Source organism: the organism of the source record quoted next, unplaced genomic scaffold (genome assembly GCF_019419815.1).
Source record: "Pyrus x bretschneideri cultivar Hongxiangsu unplaced genomic scaffold, Pyrus_bretschneideri_v1 Contig91, whole genome shotgun sequence".
Taxonomy (NCBI): domain Eukaryota; kingdom Viridiplantae; phylum Streptophyta; class Magnoliopsida; order Rosales; family Rosaceae; genus Pyrus; species Pyrus x bretschneideri.
The window spans coordinates 188,136-209,309 of record NW_025999833.1 but is presented as its reverse complement, the minus strand read 5'-3'; the positions used below and the strand labels follow the sequence as shown (position 1 = coordinate 209,309).

The window sequence follows — 21,174 nt, the reverse complement described above, 5'->3', positions numbered from 1 at the left end:
AAACCTTACCACTTTTGGGACCAAAAACCAACGGAATCTCGCCAGAAAAACCCACGATATTCCGGCCAAACTTGCAACTCCCTGAAACTGGGCTTCCCGATGTCCAAAACACTTCAAAATTACTCCCCAAGCTTTGTGAAGACGTCCTAAAGCTCCCTAGCGCCTTAGAAACTTCTAAAAACCTCAGGATCGCGTGTGCATGAACAGTGCACCAAAACTGAGTTCTCGGGTTTTCGAAGGTTTCACGTCCAACCAACACCACGAATTGACTCCTGAGCTCGAAAAGAGTCCAAAAACACCAACAATAGACACGATCCATACTTGAAATGGTTGGATGGAAGTGGTCTGTGCACTTGCAAAGGAAAGGGACGAAAATGAAAGAAAATTCAAGAGAGATAGAAGAGAGAGAGTCCATAGGTGTGAGGGTGTGTGTTGTGCGGTCCTGATGGCAGCCCACAAACAAAAACAATTCAAACAACACCCTACAACGCTAAATTAACGTCCAGGGGCAAAATTGTCATTTCACACTAACGGTACAAAAATTAGGACGAGCTGTCACACAAACTATATTCCTAATCCCATATTAAAATACAGCAAAAAATTAGAATGATTTCATTCTAATCTCGAAACAAAAAGGCAAATGTTAAGCATTAACTAATGAGAAATAAATTTGTATAAACTCAAGAATTCAAAGTTTCAAATGTGGCATGCTTTGGAAAATTAACAATGGGCAAGTATGACTCTCAAAGTTGGTTCATGTTTAAATTCGTCAATCACCATAATCTTTGCTGGTGGTTTTTGACTCATGGGCTAATTTGTATTCAAGTTGCTTTTAAGAATATTGGTCTTTTAACGTGCCCTTTTCAAAAATTTTAAAAGTATTACAATTTTGTAAATAAATTCAAGTCACAATGTAACCAAGCCACAGTTGATTCGATGTTTTTTTTTTTCCTAGCTATGATTTGATTAATGTGATTTATACTTAGAGACTAATGTGGTTTTTTGTGACATCCCATATCGCCCAGGGGAGTGATCCTTATAAATATATATTCTCATCCTTACCTAGCACGAGGCCTTTTGGGAGCTCACTGGCTTCGGGTTCCGTAGGAACTCCGAAGTTAAGCGAGAAGGGGGCTAGAGCAATCCCATGATGGGTGACCCACTGGGAAGTTGCTCGTGAGTTCCCAAAAACAAAACCGTGAGGGAATGGTAAACCCAAAGCGGACAATATCGTGCTACGGTGGTGGAGCGGGCCCGGGAAGTGATCCGCCCCGGACCGGGATGTGACAAATTGGTATCAGAGCCTAACCCTGGTCGTGGTGTGCCGACAAGGACGTCGGGCCCCTAAGGGGGGTGGATTGTGACATCCCACATCGCCCAGGGGAGTGATCCTTATAAATATATATTCTCATCCCTACCTAGTACGAGGCCTTTTGGGAGCTCACTGGCTTCGGGTTCCGTAAGAACTCTGAAGTTAAGCAAGAAGGGGGCTAGAGCAATCCCATGATGGGTGACCCACTGGGAAGTTGCTCGTGAGTTCCCAAAAACAAAACCGTGAGGGAATGGTAAACCCAAAGCGGACAATATCGTGCTACGGTGGTGGAGCGGGCCCGGGAAGTGATCCGTCCCGGGCGGGGATGTGACATTTTTCACATGTTTTTTAATCTCAAAACTTATAGAAATACGAAAATAACCATCACAAATTTGAAAACCTCTATTAACCGAAATTAAAAAAAATGGTGCATTTGAACAGAATGATGATAATTTAAAACTCTAAATATGAAAAAGCTTAATTTTCATATGTGTTAAACGAATGATGATATCTTAAAACTTTAATTTATCAAAATGACCACGATCTTTTAAAACTTGTTTAAAAAACACCATAAATTCTAACGAACTTAGAAAACTATGTTGGCTAAAAAAATGCAATTTAAAAACTCAAAGAAATGGGAACAGTCAAACTAAATTAGATGTCGCCCTCATCACCATGGGTACATATTTGATTTGGAAGAAAAATAAGCAATGCTATATATGATTGTGTTCTCATTTCTCCATTTTTCATTTTCCAATAAATACGAAACCAAATGTATCAACCATTTATTCAACTCAGTGCAGCAACTTGTTAATAAATAAAGGTGGAAATGATAGAAGAGGAAGTGGTATTATCAGATAGTGAAGAAGATACATATGGATTGAAAAAAGGGGAAGCAATTAAACTATGTAATTTAACAAAAGTGAAGGGCAACTCATCCTTTTGAATTAAATTGGGTAAAATACCACCTCAGGTTTGAGATATATTGCAACATCGTACGACATTTTCAAAATATTTCACTTTCATAGCGTAAGTACTATTTTATTTCAATATAATACATCTATTACATTTTTCATCCATTGATCCGTTAAGCGTTGATGTGGCTGCCACATTTATGCCATGTGGCTGCTAAATTTGTGCCACGTGGCAAAATACTAATTTTTTATACATTAAAAATATTATAATAACTTACCTATTGAAAAATAAAATATAAAATAAAAACTGAAAGCCCAGAAACACATTCCCCCCGACCACCTCTCTCTCTTCCACTCTCTTCACCTCCCTTCCCATCCAAAAACCCACCCCACCCCAACCTCCCCTGCAACCCCAGCAGCTACAGCCCTAGATTGCTTTTGCACTTACAACGCTCCAACCCATCGTTCCTACAATCCCCCTCCAACTTCTCCCTCCTCAAGTCCACCTTACGCCTCTCCAAAGTAAGCATCTTTTTGTAAAACCCAAGTGTTTGTCGAATGAGAACTTTGTAAGCTGGGAGGAATTTCACATAACATTAATCATAGAATAAACAGGCTATATAAGCCTTACAAAACGGAGGAGAAGATAAACATGCAACCCACGTTAAACATTAACCTAAACGTGGTATATGACTAAGTCAAAAGGAAAACAACTTCTACTGATCCCTAAAAGCTAGGGCTTATTCGGTCATGCAGTTAAAACTGCTTACATCAACAACCCTAAGTCTACGTAGTGGATAGAGCCACTACCTCCGCCAACCTAATAATCTAACATTTCCTCCCTTAAACTGATTGCTATTGCTAAGCAATCAGTTTACACCTGGTTCCAGGCATACTCCCATAAGCCCACGCATCTTCAGAAAAGCATCAGTCTTCAAAGGTTTGGTTAATATGTCTGCTACTTGCTCCTGAGTGTTGCAGTGAACCAGCTGCACGATTTTGTTCTTAGTCATTTCACGAAGAAAGTGAAATCGTACATTTATGTGTTTGCTTCGGCCATGCATCACAGGATTCTTGGAGAGCTTTATTGTCGAACTGTTGTCACAGAAAACCGTTGTAGAATCTTGCTGAGCTTGACCTAATTCCTTCATTATTCTCCTCAACCAGGTTGCATGACAATCACATGAAGCTGCTGCTATGAATTCGGCTTCAGTTGTTGATAACGTGACCACAGGCTGCTTCTTGGAAGACCAACACACAGCTCCTGAACTTAGCATGAACAAGTACCCCGATGTGCTCTTTCTATCATCTAAGTCACCTGCATAGTCACTATCTGAATAGCCTCTGAGCTCAGTGTGTCCTCCCTTTTGTAAAGAATTCCAAGGTTGATCGTGCCCTTCAAGTATCTCAAAACCCTCTTTGCCGCTGCCAAATGCATTTCTGTTGGACTCTCCATGAACCTGCTGATTAAGCTTACCACAAACATAGTGTCCGGCCGAGTGGCTATGAGATACATGAGGCTTCCCACGATCTGTTTATAGAAGGTGCTATCAACCTTCTCACCAGTTACATTTTTTGTTAGCTTGGTGCCTGGAACAATGGGATTGTGCACTGGATTGCAGTTCTACATTTTAAACCTTTCCAACACTTCCTGAGCATATTTTTTTTTTACAAATAAATATTCCATCTACCTGTTGCAATACCTCAATTCCGAGGAAATATCTCATCTTACCAAGATCGATCATTTCGAACTCATTCATCATCGACTGCTTAAACTTAATGAACATGCATTCATCATTGCCAGTATAAATGAGATCATCAACATAAAGAAAAACAATGAGAATTTTACCTCCATCTCCACCTTTGATAAATAAAGTGTGTTCATAGGGACACTTCACAAATCCTTCCTTCGAGAAGTAAGCTTCTATACGACTATACCAAGCATGAGGGGCTTGCTTAAGTCCATATAAAGCGTTCTGTAATTTGTAAACTTTCTGCTCCTTACCTCTCTGCACATATCCAGGTGGCTGTTCTACAAACACCTCTTCATCAACTTCTCCATGTAAAAAGGCACTTTTCACGTCCAACTGATAGATTGTCCATTCCTTTTGAGCAGCAAGTGCAACAACAACTCGGATGGTATCTAACCGAGCCACAGGAGCAAAAACTTCAACATAATCGACTCCATATTCTTGAGCATACCCCTTAGCCACCAGCCGTGCCTTGTACTTGTCCACCTCTCCATTCTCATTCAGTTTAGTCTTGTAGACCCATTTAACTCCAATTGTCTTCCCTCCTTGAGGTAAATCTGTCAATTCCCAAGTGTTGTTCCTCTCGATAGCTTCTATTTCGACATCCATAGCTTTCCTCCATTTTGCACTCTTCACAACTTCATTGTAATAAGTTGGATCACTGTCTGCTAAGAGAGCCAAATGCACCATGTCTTCTTCATCAGATAATCCATCTCCTGTCACGTAATCTCTCATCCATACTGGTGGAGCCCTAGGTCTTCTTTCTGATGGGCTGGATATGTTTGCTTCTGAGACTTCATCTGATCCATTATTGTTGCTTGTGCCGCTTCCATCTCCATTTTCACTTCCATTTCCATGTGGTCCATCTTCATCTCATCCCTGACTGTCAACTTCATCAGCCTCAAGTTCCTTATCTGCTTCATCATCCCATTCCAAATCTGCTATGACAGCTTCATGATGATGCTCATCCCAATCCCAGCTACTATTCTCATCAAATCGAACATCACGACTGATTAGAATCCTTTGCGAGATTGGATCAAATAGCCGATAGGCCTTTGATCCTTCACTTATCCCAAGTAGCACACATTTCCTACTTTTATCATCTAGCTTGGTCCTCTTGTTATCTGGAATGTGTACGTATGAAATGCAGCCAAAAACCCTGAAATAACTTACAGATGGTATCGTACCACTCCATGCCTCCTCAGGTGTTTTGTTTTTAACTGCAACTGTGAGACTCCTGTTGAGCACATGAACTGTCCAGTTTGCTGCTTCTGGCCAAAAAGTCTTAGGCATGTTCTTCTCGGTTAATAAGCTACGTACCATATTCATGATAGTCTGATTCTTGCGCTCAGCTACTCCGTTTTGCTGCGGCGTGTAAGCTGCTGTCAATTGTCTTTGAATCCCATTCTCAACACAAAACTCATCAAACTCATGTGATGAGAACTCCCCACCACGATCCGTGCGCAAACTTTTAATACTTGCATTAGTTTCGTTTTCAACTAGACTTTTGAAAGCTTTAAAAGTTCGAAAGGCTTCTGACTTCTCAGTTAGAAAATATATCCAAGTCTTGCGACTGAAATCATCGATAAAGGTGAGGAGATTCCTTTTCTTACTGTTGGATGTAGGTTTGATCGGTCCACAAATATCTGCATGGACGAGTTGTAGGATTTGGCATGCTCTCCAAGTACTTCTTTTTGGAAACGGATCTCTCAGTTGCTTTCCTACCAAGCAATTCTCGCACACTCTTGAGGAGTCCTTTATTTGAGGCAGTCCACTCACCATTTGCTTCTGTTGTAGAGTCTTTAAACCACCAATACTCAAGTGCCCATAACGGCAGTGGCACAACTGAACTGGATCATCTGTGAGGGCATTGAAACATGCTTGATCATTGGATTGATATTGAGCAGTAAGAATGAACATGCGATTTGTAGTCATAACCATCTCCATGATTAGTCCTTTCCCAGGGTGATAGATCTTGCACTTCCCGTGTTTAATGAGAATAGCAAGACCTTTCTCCTGAAGCTGCCCAATACTTAGCAGATTATTCTTCAAAGCAGGTACATAGAACACTCCTGTGATCACCTGAGTCATGCCATTCACTTGTAGTCGAATATTTCCTTTCCCCAAGACAACCATACTTGTATTGTTTCCTAGTTTCACAGTTTCTCTAAAGCTTCCAACAAATTCAGAGAACAACTCCCTCTTACCACACATATGATTGCTGCAACCCGAGTCGAGGAACCAAATGTCTTCTTTGATCTCCTGAGTATCCACATACGCCATTAGCAACATCTCTTCACTAGCCTCTGCATAGTTAGCCTTGGCTTCCCTGTCCTTCTTAGGGCACTCATATTGAAAGTGCCCTAATTCATGACAATTATAGCACTCAACTGTTGACTTGTCGAAGTTCTGTCGACCTCTTCCTCTACCTCTTCCACGAAAGCTTCCTCGACCACGTCCTCTTCCTCCAAAGTTCTCTTCATAGGTCACCTTTAGTGCTTGTTCCTCTACGCCATGTCCAACCATCCGTTGCTCATGCACTAACAAGCTACTTTGCAGTTCATCAATTGAGAGAATATCCAAGTCTTTGGATTCCTCTATGGAACAAACCACATAGTCAAATTTAGGAGTCATTGATCTCAAGATCTTCTCAATGACTTCTACATCCGTCAACTTGTCACCATTGATCCTTCTCCTATTGGCGATGGTCAGAGTTCGACCAAAAAATTCATTTACAGTTTCTCCTGTCTTCATGTGAAGCATCTCGAACTCCTTTCGAAGTGTCTGCAGCTGTGCTCGTTTAACTCGAGCAGTCCCTTGATACTTCTGTTTCAGCGAATCCCAAATCTCCTTAGCCGTATCTTTGTTCAAGATTGTTTCCAAGACAGCTCGATCAATTGCTTGAAACAGATAGTTCTTGGCCTTCAGATCTTTCAACTTTTGATCTTCGAGCACTTTCCGTTGTCCCTCTACAAGTGAAGCTCATTCTGCTGCTGCAGGAATTCCATGCTCCACAAGACTCCAATATTCCTTTGAACGTAGGAAATTTTCCATAAGCATTGCCCAGTGGTCATAGTGCCCATCCAGTTTTGGAATAGATGCCTGCACAAAACCACTTCCTTCTCCTGCCATATTCTCGTACCTCTGCACTCAAAAGATTGATGTCTCTCAAGCTTTTGATCAGGAGCCCCAGGTGGGGGCTCTGATACCAAATGTAAAACCCAAGTGTTTGTCGAATGAGAACTTTGTAAGCTGGGAGGAATTTCGCATAACATTAATCATAGAATAAACAGGCTATATAAGCCTTACAAAACGGAGGAGAAGATAAACATGCAACCCACGTTAAACATTAACCTAAACGTGGTATATGACTAAGTCAAAAGGAAAACAACTTCTATTGATCCCTAAAAGCTAGGGCTTATTCGGTCATGGAGTTAAAACTACTTACATCAACAACCCTAAGTCTACGTAGTGGATAGAGCCACTACCTCCACCAACCTAATAATCTAACACTTTTTCCACAATCCCCTTTTCATAATTTCCTTTTTTTAAATAAACATAAAATAAAAAAGAGAAAAAAAAATTCAACTTTTAGTACCAAAAACATTAAAGTGATGATTCTTTTTCCTTCCTTTTGCAGAGTAGATGCGAAATCTGCTTACAGAGTGTGATCAGGGCACCGCTATTTTTACGGCGAAGTGCTCCCATTCCTTCCACTTCGCCGGCATCTCCACCCACGTCAAGAAGAACAACCTCCTCCCATGCCCCGTCTGCAGTACCGCCTGGAAGGAGCTGCCATTAATCTCCATCCACAAACCACAAACCCAACACAAACCGCCACCAATTTCATCGCCCAAGAAACCTAGAGACGCCAATTTCATTCGTCCAGGATCTCAGTCTCCAACTTGGTGTCGTTTCCGATTCAAGCCCGACCGAGATCGCAGTTGTGTATTCACTCACAGGTCGGCCCACTGCTCTAGGATCCACGTCGATCCGACTTAAAATTCTATACGTCGGAGAGGAGCGAAAGTTGTTAGTCGAACGGAAAGTACTAGTTTCCACCACCAACGTGGCTGCCAAATTTGTGGGGTGGGGGTGTTGCGGGGGAGGTGGGGGTGGGGTGGGATGGGGTAGGTTTTTGGATGGGAGGGAAGGTGAAAGAGAGTGGAGGAGAGGGAGGTGGTCGGGGGAATGGGTTTCTAGGCTTTCAGGTTTTTTTTTTTTTTTTTTTTTTTTTTTTTCGTTTTTTAAAATAGGTAAATTATTATAATATTTTTAATGTATAAAAAAAAAAATGCCATGTGGCACAAATGTAACAGCCATGTCAACTCTTAACGGATCAATGGATGGAAAATGTAACTGATGTATTACATTGAAATAAAATAATACTTAAGGTACAAAAGTGAAATGTTTTGAAGATGTTGTATGAGATTGCAATAGATCTCAAACCTAAGGTGATAAAGTATAATTTACCCAATTAAATTATATATCTAATTTACCAAATAACTGTGTAAAATTGACAGTTTACATAATGTAAAAAGCATTGTAAATAAATATACCTCAAAACCCAAAGTGTCCCTCCAACGATCCGAATTTTTGATATTAACAAATCTAGCAAATCGATTAGCACTAATTAACAAAGTGCTGATGAAAATAATAGCTTAGAAACAGTATCGAAAATCCATTAGTACTAATTTGGTAACGGAATGGAAGCACTGTTGCACGAATGAAGAAACTAAAGTGATACATGATGTTAATGTTGTTAAACCACAATTTAACAAAGTGATAGACTATGGTAATGCAGAAGTCGACTCTCTTAGATACTATGCAACTAAAAATTCAATTATTGATGCCTAAACCACAAATTAAGATGATACCCTATCAAAAGCAAAGCAAATTAAACTAAATCACCCTTAATTTAGATCAATGTCTTGGGAAATGAAAATTAGACATCAAGAAAGCTAAACTAAATATCCAATTTTTTACATTCCTAGCAGAATTCAATAAACCACTGAAGCATCTAACTTTAGACATCAAAAGAGGCAAAAAGTATTTGTATTCAACCTCCTGTCAAGAAGTACATCAAAGGAGCCCTAGCACAGTTCCATTTATTCAAGCTTTCTGAGTATCAATTCTAACACATAAGTGAACAAGGTAAAGTTCCTAAACCCTAAGTAACTAAAGTTAGTAAACCCTAAGAAAACCACTCACATTGAACCCAACAAAATGCCACAAACAGAAACCCAAATCAAATTTGTGTTAAAAGCCCTCTGTAAGACTATGAACCATCAAATTTAGTTGGCTTTTCACTAACAAAAAGCCATGATGCAGACACCGATAACCAAAAGTAAAGTAATCGGAAAGAACACACAAAATAACCAACAAAGTGATGACATAAAAATTTCAAGCATGTGGTATCATTTGTGAATGAACAAAAATTAGATGTATCATGTAGTCTGCAAGAATAGATAATTGAGAATTCCATTCACAGGGTGACCACGACAACAACAAACAATAGAAAAATGAACTAAAACAGGCAAAACACATAAAATGCATTTTTGCAGAGAGGTTGTAATGCTGAAAAAACATTGCAACAACAATAAGAAAACCAGAAAAATTATCTATTCTAAAGTAAATTAGTTTCATCATGCATAAATCAAGGCAGTTACGGAAGGCTAGCGTCTAAGGTAATCCAACCTATTAAAGCATCATACAGACTATTATACTTTGTTTCTCAGTATGACAATACCAATAAGAAAAAGAAAAGAAAAAAATTCATGGGATAAATTTAAAGTCTATTTGAAAACTTGAATATATTTGTTTGTCAAACTGAGTGATCAAAGTTCAATGATGCTTTCCAAAAAGAAAAGAAAACGAAGAACTGACGTACTTGTAAAAACATGTTTAGTTAAAGGGTTTTTTACATGTACACAAACATACATGTACACAGAGATACAACAAATTCTGATAACCACAATCAAGGCAACAAAAAACAAAAGCCAAAATTCAATGCTTTAAGTAGAAAAAGTTCAGTTGTGTTGTCAAAAGCCAAGTGGAGGTGGGAAATCTTCAGTGGGGTGTCTCAACTTATACTTGCGGATGCCCATCTTAAACCATCCGTGTGCAGGCAAGAGAACATACACCAAGACAACAAACATAGACACACACCAACACATTATCCATTAAGGGCAGGCAAACAAATCCCTGGAAATGGCCGCTAAAAACAACTTTTACATTCTCTATCTCGCACCCTTGTTCCATCTCTCTCTCTCTCTCTCTCTCTGCAAATCAGACAAATCAAACCCCAAATGTAATCGCTTAAATCCTACCCAAACCTAATTCCTGAAATCCCCTCTCTTAGACACCTCCTACCTCTCTCTGTCAGAACCGTAAACCAAATCCGTCAAATCCTCCCATTTTTTTCTCGCCCTTGTTCCATCTGTCTGTCCTTGAAAAGCGTACAAATCAAACCCCAAATATAATCCTTGAAATCCTCTCTTGATAACCTAAAGCTCTCTCTCTTAGAACCCCAAACCAAATCGCTTGTACGCATCTGCTATATAATTTACAAAACTGTGAACTATAGGTCATAGTGTGCAGCATGCAAAAGTTCTGCCACTATGAATTTCTAAAATGCTTATAGGCAGCCACTATAAAGTATAACTATACATATGCATGTACGTGCACAAACAGATGCATATATACAAATGCATGCATGCATATACATATAGGCTTGTACATACACACACAGATGCATACAGACGTATATACATACACATGTATATATGCTCACACATATAGATATAGCTATATAAATGCCTATACATATATTTAGACATATACTTAGGTATATATTGATACATATAGTTGCACATAATCTTCGTTCTGATCCAAAATTCATGATCTTGTAGATTCTAAGATGAGTGAAATGAAAGATGGAACCTTCTTGAGCAAGGATCAATTACTAGCACAAATTAAAGCTCCCAATTTGCTAATTTCTAAACTTTCATATTTGTTCTATCACTTTACAACAATTTTTAAAGCATGCTTGTTCATAGATATAGGCTATAATCAAACCAAACAGAAAAACTAAATGTATTTCTAATACTAGCAACCATAATTTTCTAACAAAAATAACATATCTTAACACATTTGTTAGGAAACAATTCACAGTCCATCATATGTGAATGAACAAAAACCAAATGCATAATTTATTTTAAAGGGATAGATAACTGACAGGGCTAGCACAAAAGTAAATAATAGAGCAATGAACTAAAAGGGGGAAAATGCATCCAGTTTGAATTCTGCAGAAGCTATAACATTGAAAGACCAACACAACAGGAAGAAATATACACACACGTAGATATACACATAAACACACACACAGGCACAAATACAAAAAAGTTAAAACAGAGCTCAATTAAAAAATAAATTTTTTTTCTTCAAAAAATCACATATTGTAAATTAGTCTATTCTGTTTACTGATTTTGTTCCAATTCAAATCACAGAAAGGAACTGAAAAGTTTAAAACAGGAATGTCAAATACCTTCACCCAAATACAATGCTTTAGCAAGCTGACCACCAGTAATCTGCACCCAACACCAATGCGAGAAATACGAACTTCGGGATTGAATGAAAAATCACATGGTCAATAAATTTAATAAGTTTAGGGATTAGTATTCTGAAAGAGGATTGAAATATTAAAAAAACTAATAAAAGGGGTAAAATTCTATACATCGAATGGCAGTCAACCCTAAACCTTGGTTTTGAAGACCAATAGATTTGTTGTTTTTATCATGCAAAACGCATTGAAAGCCAAAGTTGATGATCATGTTTACGATGACAAACACTTTACAGCAACTTTAAAAGCATGTTTGTTCAAAGACATAAGCTATAATCAAACCAAACTGAAAAATTAAATCTATTTCTAACAACAGCAACCGTAATTTCCTACCAAAAATAACATATCTCAACAGATTTGTTAGGAAACGATTCACAGTGCATCATATGTGAATGAACAAAAACCAGATGCATAATGTATTTTAGAGGGATAAAAAAACTGAGCATTTGATTCACAGGGTTAGCACAACAACAAATAATAAGGTAATGAACAAAAAGGGGCAAAATGCATACAGTTTGATTTCTGCAGAAAAGCTATAACACTAAAAGACCAACACAACAGGAAGAAATAGAGAAATGAAGAGGAAGTGGTATTATCAAACAGTGAAGAAAGCAACACAAAATATCTGTTTTTTTTTTTTTTTTGTCCCAATTTATAATTTAAAACTAGATCTTGCACTCCTAGCTAAAAGTTGAAGAACCGAACCATAACCAAACATAAAACAAAGCAAGAAAACAAACAGGTTTCTAAGCAGGTTCAAACCAGAAACAGTGAAACAAGGGAAAATTGGGTTCAAAAGGGACACTTAGAGCTGGTTTGGTATTGCTGTGCTTTGAAAAAAAACTACTTCTGCTGTGCTGTGAGAATAAGTAGTTGTGAAATAAAGCAGCAAAGTGTTTGATAAACTTTTTTGTAAAAGTGCTTTTGAAAAAAAAAAAAAAAGTAATATTATAGTGTTTGATAAACTTTTATGTAAAACAAATATGAAACAAAGCTGGTTTTTCAAAGCTGGGTTTTGCAGCTTTGTATTTTTGGCTTTTTTTTCACCTAAAACTGTGAAAAAAAAAGTTGAAGCTGAATGTTTACCAAATATAAAAAAGCTCCCAGCTTTTCTTTAGCCATTTTTTTCAGAATCACCTCAGTACCAAACTAGGCTTAGCTTTGAAAGGAATTCAAGTTGCCAGCTGGGAGAAATCTTCATCAATGCTTGCAGAGATAGCTTCCAACTAGAACCAAATCTCTGAAACCAACCCTAGGTTTAGGCGTCCCTTCCTGCCTTACTGTTTCTCTAAGCAGAGCTCACCAAGAAAAAACAAAACCCAAATTCTAAGCAGCCCTACTTATTGCTTTGCTCATCCTTACCCTCCCTCTCTCCTCCAATTTTTCCTTCAAGAGTCATCATCTCTCTTCTGTTTGGCATCGCATGACCCCTCTCTCTTCTCTTTGCCATCAGACAACTCCTCCTCTCTCTCTCTTCTCTCGCATCACACGACACTTCCCCTCTCTTCTCACTAGCATCGTTGCAGGCTAGGCCTGCCCGTGTCGGCCCTCCATCCAAAAATCCCAACCACAAAAAAAACCCACCAACCCAGTCACAACCCAAACCTGCAAAGGCCATCAACTAAACCTGCAAAAAAAAAAAAAAAAAAAAAAAAGGTGAAATCCTTAGGGGAATGGCATGTCTGTAAATAGAGTGAAATCGGGGTTCAAAAACTTTTCATTTGTACGGTGCAATTTCAAAGCATTCTTTAGACGAAAGTAATTGTAACAGCCCGTCCCAGACTTTTCGTACCGTAGGGGTGAAATGACGGTTTTGCCCCTAATAGATAATTGTTGTTTGTGTGGTTGTTTTGGGTTTTTGGTTGGTTTCATCCCAGCCACACATCCATCATCATCCTCATCCCTCTCTCCTATTTTCCCTATCTGTCCAGAGCTCTCTCTCTCTCTCTCTCTCTCCCATCCTTATCTTCTTGTACGGACAACACCATAACCCTTGGAAAACTTCACAGATCGAGGAAACAAATTACACAGTTGTGCTCGTGAGGTCCTTAGGAGTTCAACCATACCCATTTCAGGTAAGGATAGCTTCGTTTTCACGTCGAACTCGGGATCCCCCGATTTGGTCACTGTTCATGCACACGTTAATTCTTGTGTTTTTTGGAAATTTCAAGCTTGTAGGAAGCTTGGTGAGGTCCTTAGGAGGCTCGGGGTGGTTCGTTTGAAGGTTTTGGACGTCGGGATCGTGAGTTGCAGGTTTGGCCGGAGTTGGTGGTGTTTTCCCGACGAGATTCTGTGGGTTTTAGTGCTTGAAAGTGATATGGATTTGTTCCCCTTGTTGTAAGCTTCATTTTGGTACCAATTTTGTGAAATTTGGTTGAAAAACGAAGAAGATATCAAGTTTTGAAAATTTCCCGGTTTTCCGACGCCGATGACGGCATCGGAGTTTGGCCGGAGAAGATGACGAAATATTTCATCAGTTTGGACGGAATATTCCTAACGGCGTTAACGGGATCCGTCAGAGTTAACGGAATATTCCTGACGTCGTTAATGACGATGTCAATGTGCCAAGCACGTGCCTGCACGTGGGCGTCGCGTGTGGCCGTGCCTTGGCCGGCACGTGCGGCGTTGAAAAATTATTTTAAAAATATAGGGATGTTCCTGAGGTTGAGTAGATCACGTTGGTGTATTCATACACCCCATTTGAGCTTTGTATGAGAAGTTATTTCGTAATGTTGGTTATGTTCTTTAAAATTAACGTATTTATAGTTGTTTCGCATATAGGTGAGACCTATCCCGAGGACGAGCACGGTCACTCGAGGCAAGGGGGTTACGACCCTTCTACATACTAGTGAGTGGGCTTTTGGTTTTCCGTATATACCTATATACTTATGTTTTTCCCAGAAAGTGAAATTAAATGTTTATATGTTTATATGCCACGTATATTGTTTGCCCAGTTATTTATGCATTATTGTTGCATATTTATATATGTGTTGGTGTTGCGGACGCACAGGTAAGTGCCAGGTGAGTTATGGTTTATGCTTATGTTCAGTAGTGATTTGAGATGCATAGAGAACTCATAACCTGCACCCCCGATGTTAGTGCTCCTGCCCAGAGTTGGGCACAGTCCTTCACGTGATGTTCACCTCCCGCACCACACGCTCATCTTGGATCCAAGTTAGGTGCACAGTCCTATCATACAGACCACTTTAGGTGGTTCCGACTTGTAGGTGACCCGCGATTATTCGCCCAACCTTCACGTGATCGTAGCACTTGAGCGTACTTATTATACACCCAGTCCTGTCGTACAGACCACTTTAGGTGGTTCCGACTCGTGTGCAAGTATAGTTAGTGAGATGGAGAATTGCGCTCTAAATTCAGCCGTACAGGTCACGTTAGGTGACTCCGGCTGACAGATTACATGGCATTGATTTGACATTACCTGAGCACTTGCATTCTATTTAGAGGCATTTGACATGGCATATTTCTGAGCATGACTTATATATGTGTGTATATATATATATATATGTGTGTGTGTGTATTCTATTTTCTGGGAAGTATACAGGTTTTACGGCGAGGGGTTAGAACTTTGTTTATGAAATGGTTTTTGAAAAGCTTTGTTTTTGCCCACTCACGCTTTCTGTTTTGCGTCCCTCCAGGTTCTAGTTGGCTAGCACTTGTGGTGGCTCCCCAGAGGATTTTCTCGGCATATCTGACAGATTATCACCAGTGTAGGACCACCTTTGGGTGTGTTTATGTAGTGTTGTTTCTCCCGGACTGCATTAGGTCTTCTGTGCTCTGAACTTTGTTTTTCACACTTACGCTTGCACATGTATGTTCTTACTTTGTGTATAGTTGGTTTTTATTTATTCGTACTTTATTTATTATTTATTAGCTTCCGCACTATGCACATGGTTACGTCACTTCCACGTGACGACCAGCATGCCCTGATCTCGGTTGGGGTGTGTCAGTAATTGTATTAGTGTCATATATACAAAATAATTGTATTATTAAAGGTTTTTTTAGGATAAATAATTGTATTAGTTTTATATATACAAAATAATTGTATTATTAATTAGTTAAATAAAATTTATATCTATTTTGTACAAGGGTATTTTAGTAATCAAATTTCTTTTGATTCTGATTCATGTGAACTGGTAAACAGCTAATATAGAATATGCATTATTGCACTCCGATTCCAGATAGTTTTAGTAAACAACTTTAATAGGAATCTGATTCAGATTTCACATCATTCCAATTCCTCCTCAATTCAATTCTTCTCAATTTGATTACGGATTAATAAATGAGCTATAAATTTATTGCTTTAAGCTTTGTTGTTTTAAACACTTTTAATTATCTTTATTTCAATTTCATTTTAATTCTAATTTGTTCATTTTCAAATCACACTTGACTTCACAGATTTAGTTTCTGCACTTACTTTCTTATTGTGGTAGCAAAATTAGTCTAAATTCATTATCTAATAATCTTGGGTTAAAAATTTAACTTAGAAGGGTTGAAGCAAAAAAATTATTTTTGGATTAAAATTTAAATTTTGCTGGATTAAAAATTTCAAGTATTAACCCAAAGATATTAAAAAAATTCCGGTTTCACTAATTAACAGAACAGAAAAATCAAAACTTGTCATCTTACGGGAGCAGCACTGATTTAAGAGCACTTTCACCCCCTCTCAAATTCCTTAGGTGATAGTGAATTAAATCCCCTCCCTCCCCCTAAAACTCGTCCACCCCATTCCAATCCTTTAGGCTCTGGGGGAGCCTAGCTGCTCACCTAGGCAAAAATAGACTAACCTAACTCTTAAGCCATAAAACAAAAGACTGACGTCAGCTATAATAAAAAAAAAATTAATAAAAAATTAAGGGATTTTTAACAAAAAGCTTTCGTTTATTTTAATGAAAAATCACATTTTTACATTAAAAAATTAATCCTCATACTATTCTTTTTACTTTTTACTTTACCCTTATGATTAAATGTCAAAGTTTTCGAGATTTTCTGAAAATTAATTGTCTATTGTCTGTGGTTTTTTAGGGGTGGAAATGGTCGAATTGCGTCGAAAGAGGGAATCGATTCCTGAAAACAGTTTCAAGCCGCTCCGAACTGTCACTCAAACGAATTGGGGCGAAACACCGGAGCTTCCGTTTCCTGCTCCGGGAGGGCAATTCGCGACCACTTCATAGGAGGCGAGAAATGGATTGGGGTTTTGTGCATAAAGCTTGGGACAAGTGGGCTTCCCTCAACATTGCTTCTCCTGGTGAGTCCTGAGTCACTAAAAGCAGCTCCTCTCAACATTGCTTCTCCTACTGACTGGGCTGAATCGTTATATATTGGTTTTCGTTCATGGCATTGAGCGTTGAATTGAAATGGTTGCAGATGAGCCATTAAAAGCAGCTTTACTCATCAACTACGACCCAACTGGACCATCTCGCTTGTTGTCTACCATGTATGTTCCTTTCAATTCCATTAATTTTTTGCTTTTGTTTTCTGTTTTCTGTTTTTTGTTTATGAATTTGTGTTCCAGATTGTCCAAATGCGATTCGATTTATAACTTCGTCCTCGAAATATTTGTTCGAATCCACATTGTTTATCCAATTTCTTCCAGAGATTGAGCTGATGGTGGATTGAGGGTTTAGTCATTGTCAATTAGTCTCATAAATTATCTTCATAAAATAAACAGGAGGAGGAGAAGGATATTGTGTTTGACAAGAATGGTTCCATTTGGTGCAAATATTGGACTCCTGAGTTTTAAGATGTGTTTAGTAAAACTTTTGCTAGTGTCATGAGCAGGGGTTGATTATTATCTAAGAATTTTGTTATTTACTTTCTTCAAGACCACAAGACTAATAAAGCCCGGGTTTGATGACCTCGATAAGTGTCTGTGTGACTGTTCTGGAACGATCGAGTTAAAAGCATCTTTTTAGGTGTGTCTATTATAAAAGAATTGGCACAGCCGCACAAGACATGATATTCTTCTCTGTCAATGGGAGTGTCATGCTATATCTATTGGCTTTTCACAAAGTTGGCATTATACTTTCTGGAACTTTCGTCTTTGTAGCTTTTAAGGAATTTGTTTTCTCTTCTCTATAGTCTAAATTTCATTGTGGTTCTGGACTACCCGACTTCACATTTCCTCCAATTTTTTGGTTTCATCTTTGAGAACTATCTTTGTTTGATTCCAAGGAAAATTTGTATCTTTGCAAGGGTTATGACATAGGTTTGATTCAATTTTCATGTTTATATTTTTAGTCTGCTCAATCCCATGCAGACACTAAGTCACGTCTTAAGTTTTGGGGTTCATATGAGTTGACAGACACCAAGTCACGGCTTAAGTTTTGGGGGTTCATATGAGTTGACTTGTTGACTTGATCATCTTTACCCTCTTCAACATTAGTAACTCAATTTTTTTCCCTTTCTCAAATTTGATTTGAAGTTGAACCGCCTGCATTTTGGTAAAATATTCTTAAATTCATGTGCCTTAATAACAATTTGCAGCCATTGCAGATGATTAATTTTGGTTTCATATCTGAATACGTTATGGCCAAGAATATCCCCAAGATTACCGAGAGGGCAACAGTTTTCATTCAGTTGTAGTGTTGTACTACCTGCTCGAATTTCATTTTCCAAAATAAAAAAGTTACACGCTAGGACTAGTTTAGCTTTTCAACTCCTATTCATTATTAAAATTTCATCAGTTCAAATTTTAGGGACTTGTAGAAATATTTATTATAGGACTTCTAAAATACCTCGTTCAATGCAGAAATGTGGGGGCAATTTCTTGGGAAATTTAGTATAATAGTGCATTTGCTTAACAGTCAAATTGGATGTTAGATACTCCCCAGTTCCTTCTTATCAGTATTGGATTCTTGTTGGAGGTCGATATGTGCAAATTGGTTATGCTACATGTTGCTGTTGTTACATATATATCCAGAGAAAGATAAAAAGCAGGGAGTATGTAAATGATGTTTCAAGTATAGGGGTATAGGGTTTAGGGGTATACGTCAGATACTTAAGAGTAAGGCACTATGGATGTACTTTAGCAGTTTCTGGATTTATTTAGAGGATAACCGTCCTCTTAACACAAACCGTAGTCTTAATGAAACTTTTGAACATTGAAGGAGGAATGCAAGGATCAGCAAATTCTCTTATCTGTTCTGAACATCTGACTGTTCTCCTTCTGATGGTATAAGGATTAAAATCAGGCTCTACTTTGATCCACATGTGGCATTATTTTTCCAGTTCATTTTGATCCTGCTCATGACTTGTTTATGGATTCCTGCATGAAAAATATATACGTTCACTTAGCATGTCATATTTCCTATGTGCTCCTTCTTTCTGAAGTATATGATACGGAACGGAACGGAACATTCACCTTCACATCTATTGTTGCTTTTATATTCTGTGGACTGGATGCTTGGTTTAGGTGAAAAGAGAATTTTACTTAAAATTTGTCATGCTTATCATGTTGTTCTGTTTGGATACACTGTACCTGAAGGTTGATTGCATGCATGCAGCGCTGAAGAGGAAGGAATAAAAGTGAATCCAATCGAATTGAGTCAATTCGTTGATTTCATCAAATGTGACAAGCTGCAGACTGAAAGCTTCGTTATTGGAACAAACCAATGTAAGTGTTTCCTGTGGGTGCAATGTGCAATCACAATTCCTAATATTTGTCTGCCTAACTGGAGGATTGGGAGGAGGGGCATGATTTTGCTTTCTGTTATTAAGGAATTTGAAGTGGTCTTGTATGGAAGTACTGAAAACTGAAAAGTTGTCATGAATTTTGACAGTAAGGTTTTCAATATATGAACTTTGTGTGTTTTTTTGTTGTTAACCGTATGTGCGTTCTTTCATTACAAGAAACTGGGTGTTTATGAGAACAGAAAACCGATGACGGAAATGAAAAGAAAAAATATAATAGAATAAACATTGCACGTACTCTGATAGATGTTATCATATCAGTTCATGAGAAGTGCTCATATATGCATACCAGGAAGGATTCGATCGTGTATGAATCTTTGTTAGTTTACCAATTATAGTAGTGTAGACCTCACCTCACCTAGTTTTGACATCTAATTGTGGTATATATTGCTGGATCTAAAATAATGACAGATGTGGTGACATCAATTCATGATAATTGGTTCTGTGCAAGATGCATGAACACATCAAAACATTCTGGTGAAGGTGCCATCGTTATGCAAACAGCAGCATTTCTGTTGGTTGGATTGTAAGCACATACTGCCTTTAATTTTACTCTAAACAACGGACAGGGTTTTGGACGTGAATTTCAAGATATGTATGATCATTTGTGAATTATCATTCAATTGTGCAGGTACGATGGTTCTATTGGCTCAGCATCTCGTGCTATGGCCGCTGTTGATCAGTTTGCATGGCAATTAAGTCGAAAGAATATGTAACCTTGTCAAAAAGATGCAGATAGCGTGGTATTCTCTGGTACCTTGCAATTCTTTTAATACCAACCGTACTAGCGCTATATTGCCCCAAAAACTATCTAAATTGATTGAATGATATCGGCCTCATAAAACCATCTGAAATCTGGATTTTATAACGCAATAGTAGAAAGTTACGTATCCTAGTAGAAAAATGGATGGTCCGGATCACCTTGAATTGCAACTGTTCAATCAATTTTCTGTACATTCAAATTCTAATACGCGTAGCTAGACCAAAAACAATAATACAAGGTTACGTATCCTAGTTGATAGAGTTTTTGGTCTTTATTCATGCGTTTTTTGTTCGAAACTCCCCTTTGGACAATTAATATAGAATGTTATAACCACGAAATCGCCTCTTGTTAGCCAATTTAGTGGCATCGAATAAAAGGGAGGGAGAAAGCATCTGATTATTTAAAAGGTTCGAGCAGAATTATGCGACATAAATCTCTTGCAAGTGATGCCCGATATTCTTTTTCTTGAACGTAACCCAAGGATAACCTCAGGATCTTTGTGAAATTAACCCAATGATAGGACGTATTCCTTTGATAAATTCTGACAAATATGTAGCATTTCATTTATGTTGACGTAGGAATTAAAATGGAATTTTTTTTATTTATAATGTTAACGCTCAATCCAGGTTAACCAATTAAAATAATAAATTCTTGGTGACCTTGGGATATGGACTAAAATAAAAATAGACTCAGAGATTCAAGGTTCACCCTTCAAAACTGGGTTACATCCATTATGTTACTCGAATTGTTATGAATTCAAGACTACAAATATCGCTTGGCAATTTACATGAACTCTCTCTTCTCTCGGTCGTTTGACCCCCTAACTAGAGGTTCCCACCCATTTATAAAGGCCCTTAATGAACTCCCCTAGCCTTGGGTTTCCCCAATCTGGCATTTAATGCGCCACCTATGTAGACAAGCGTACTGACACTTTTTCACATGTTGACTAGGTATTCGACAATGAATTGATAGGTGCTTAGTCAAAATGGCATGCATTTTCAAAGTGATGAGTGCCGAAAGACTTTGTTTGGTCTCGATTATCCAACCACGCCTCTTCGAGCACCGTCCCAACCACCTTTACATCTCGCCTAGGCCTGGCAAAC

At 38.3% G+C, this 21,174-nt stretch overlaps 1 protein-coding gene across 1 annotated transcript; it reads left to right on the top strand.

Annotated features, from left to right (window-relative positions):
• The first annotated feature begins 16,634 nt into the window (after positions 1-16,634).
• LOC103931122 lies at positions 16,635-20,322 on the top strand. Its single transcript, XM_009340533.3, has 5 exons — positions 16,635-16,864; positions 16,984-17,053; positions 19,122-19,231; positions 19,720-19,834; positions 19,940-20,322. Exons 1-5 carry the CDS (start codon positions 16,801-16,803, stop codon positions 20,022-20,024), a joined length of 444 nt encoding a protein of 147 aa, XP_009338808.2. The 5' UTR covers positions 16,635-16,800; the 3' UTR covers positions 20,025-20,322.
• Positions 20,323-21,174: the final 852 nt, after the last annotated feature.

Coding starts and splice junctions, on each gene's coding strand:
- LOC103931122 (XM_009340533.3), top strand. CDS start 16,801: ATGGATTGGGGTTTTGTGCATAAAGCTTGGGACAAGTGGGCTTCCCTC. Junction 17,054..19,121: donor TCTCGCTTGTTGTCTACCAT/GTATGTTCCTTT, acceptor GCATGCATGCAG/CGCTGAAGAGGAAGGAATAA. Junction 19,232..19,719: donor CGTTATTGGAACAAACCAAT/GTAAGTGTTTCC, acceptor AAATAATGACAG/ATGTGGTGACATCAATTCAT.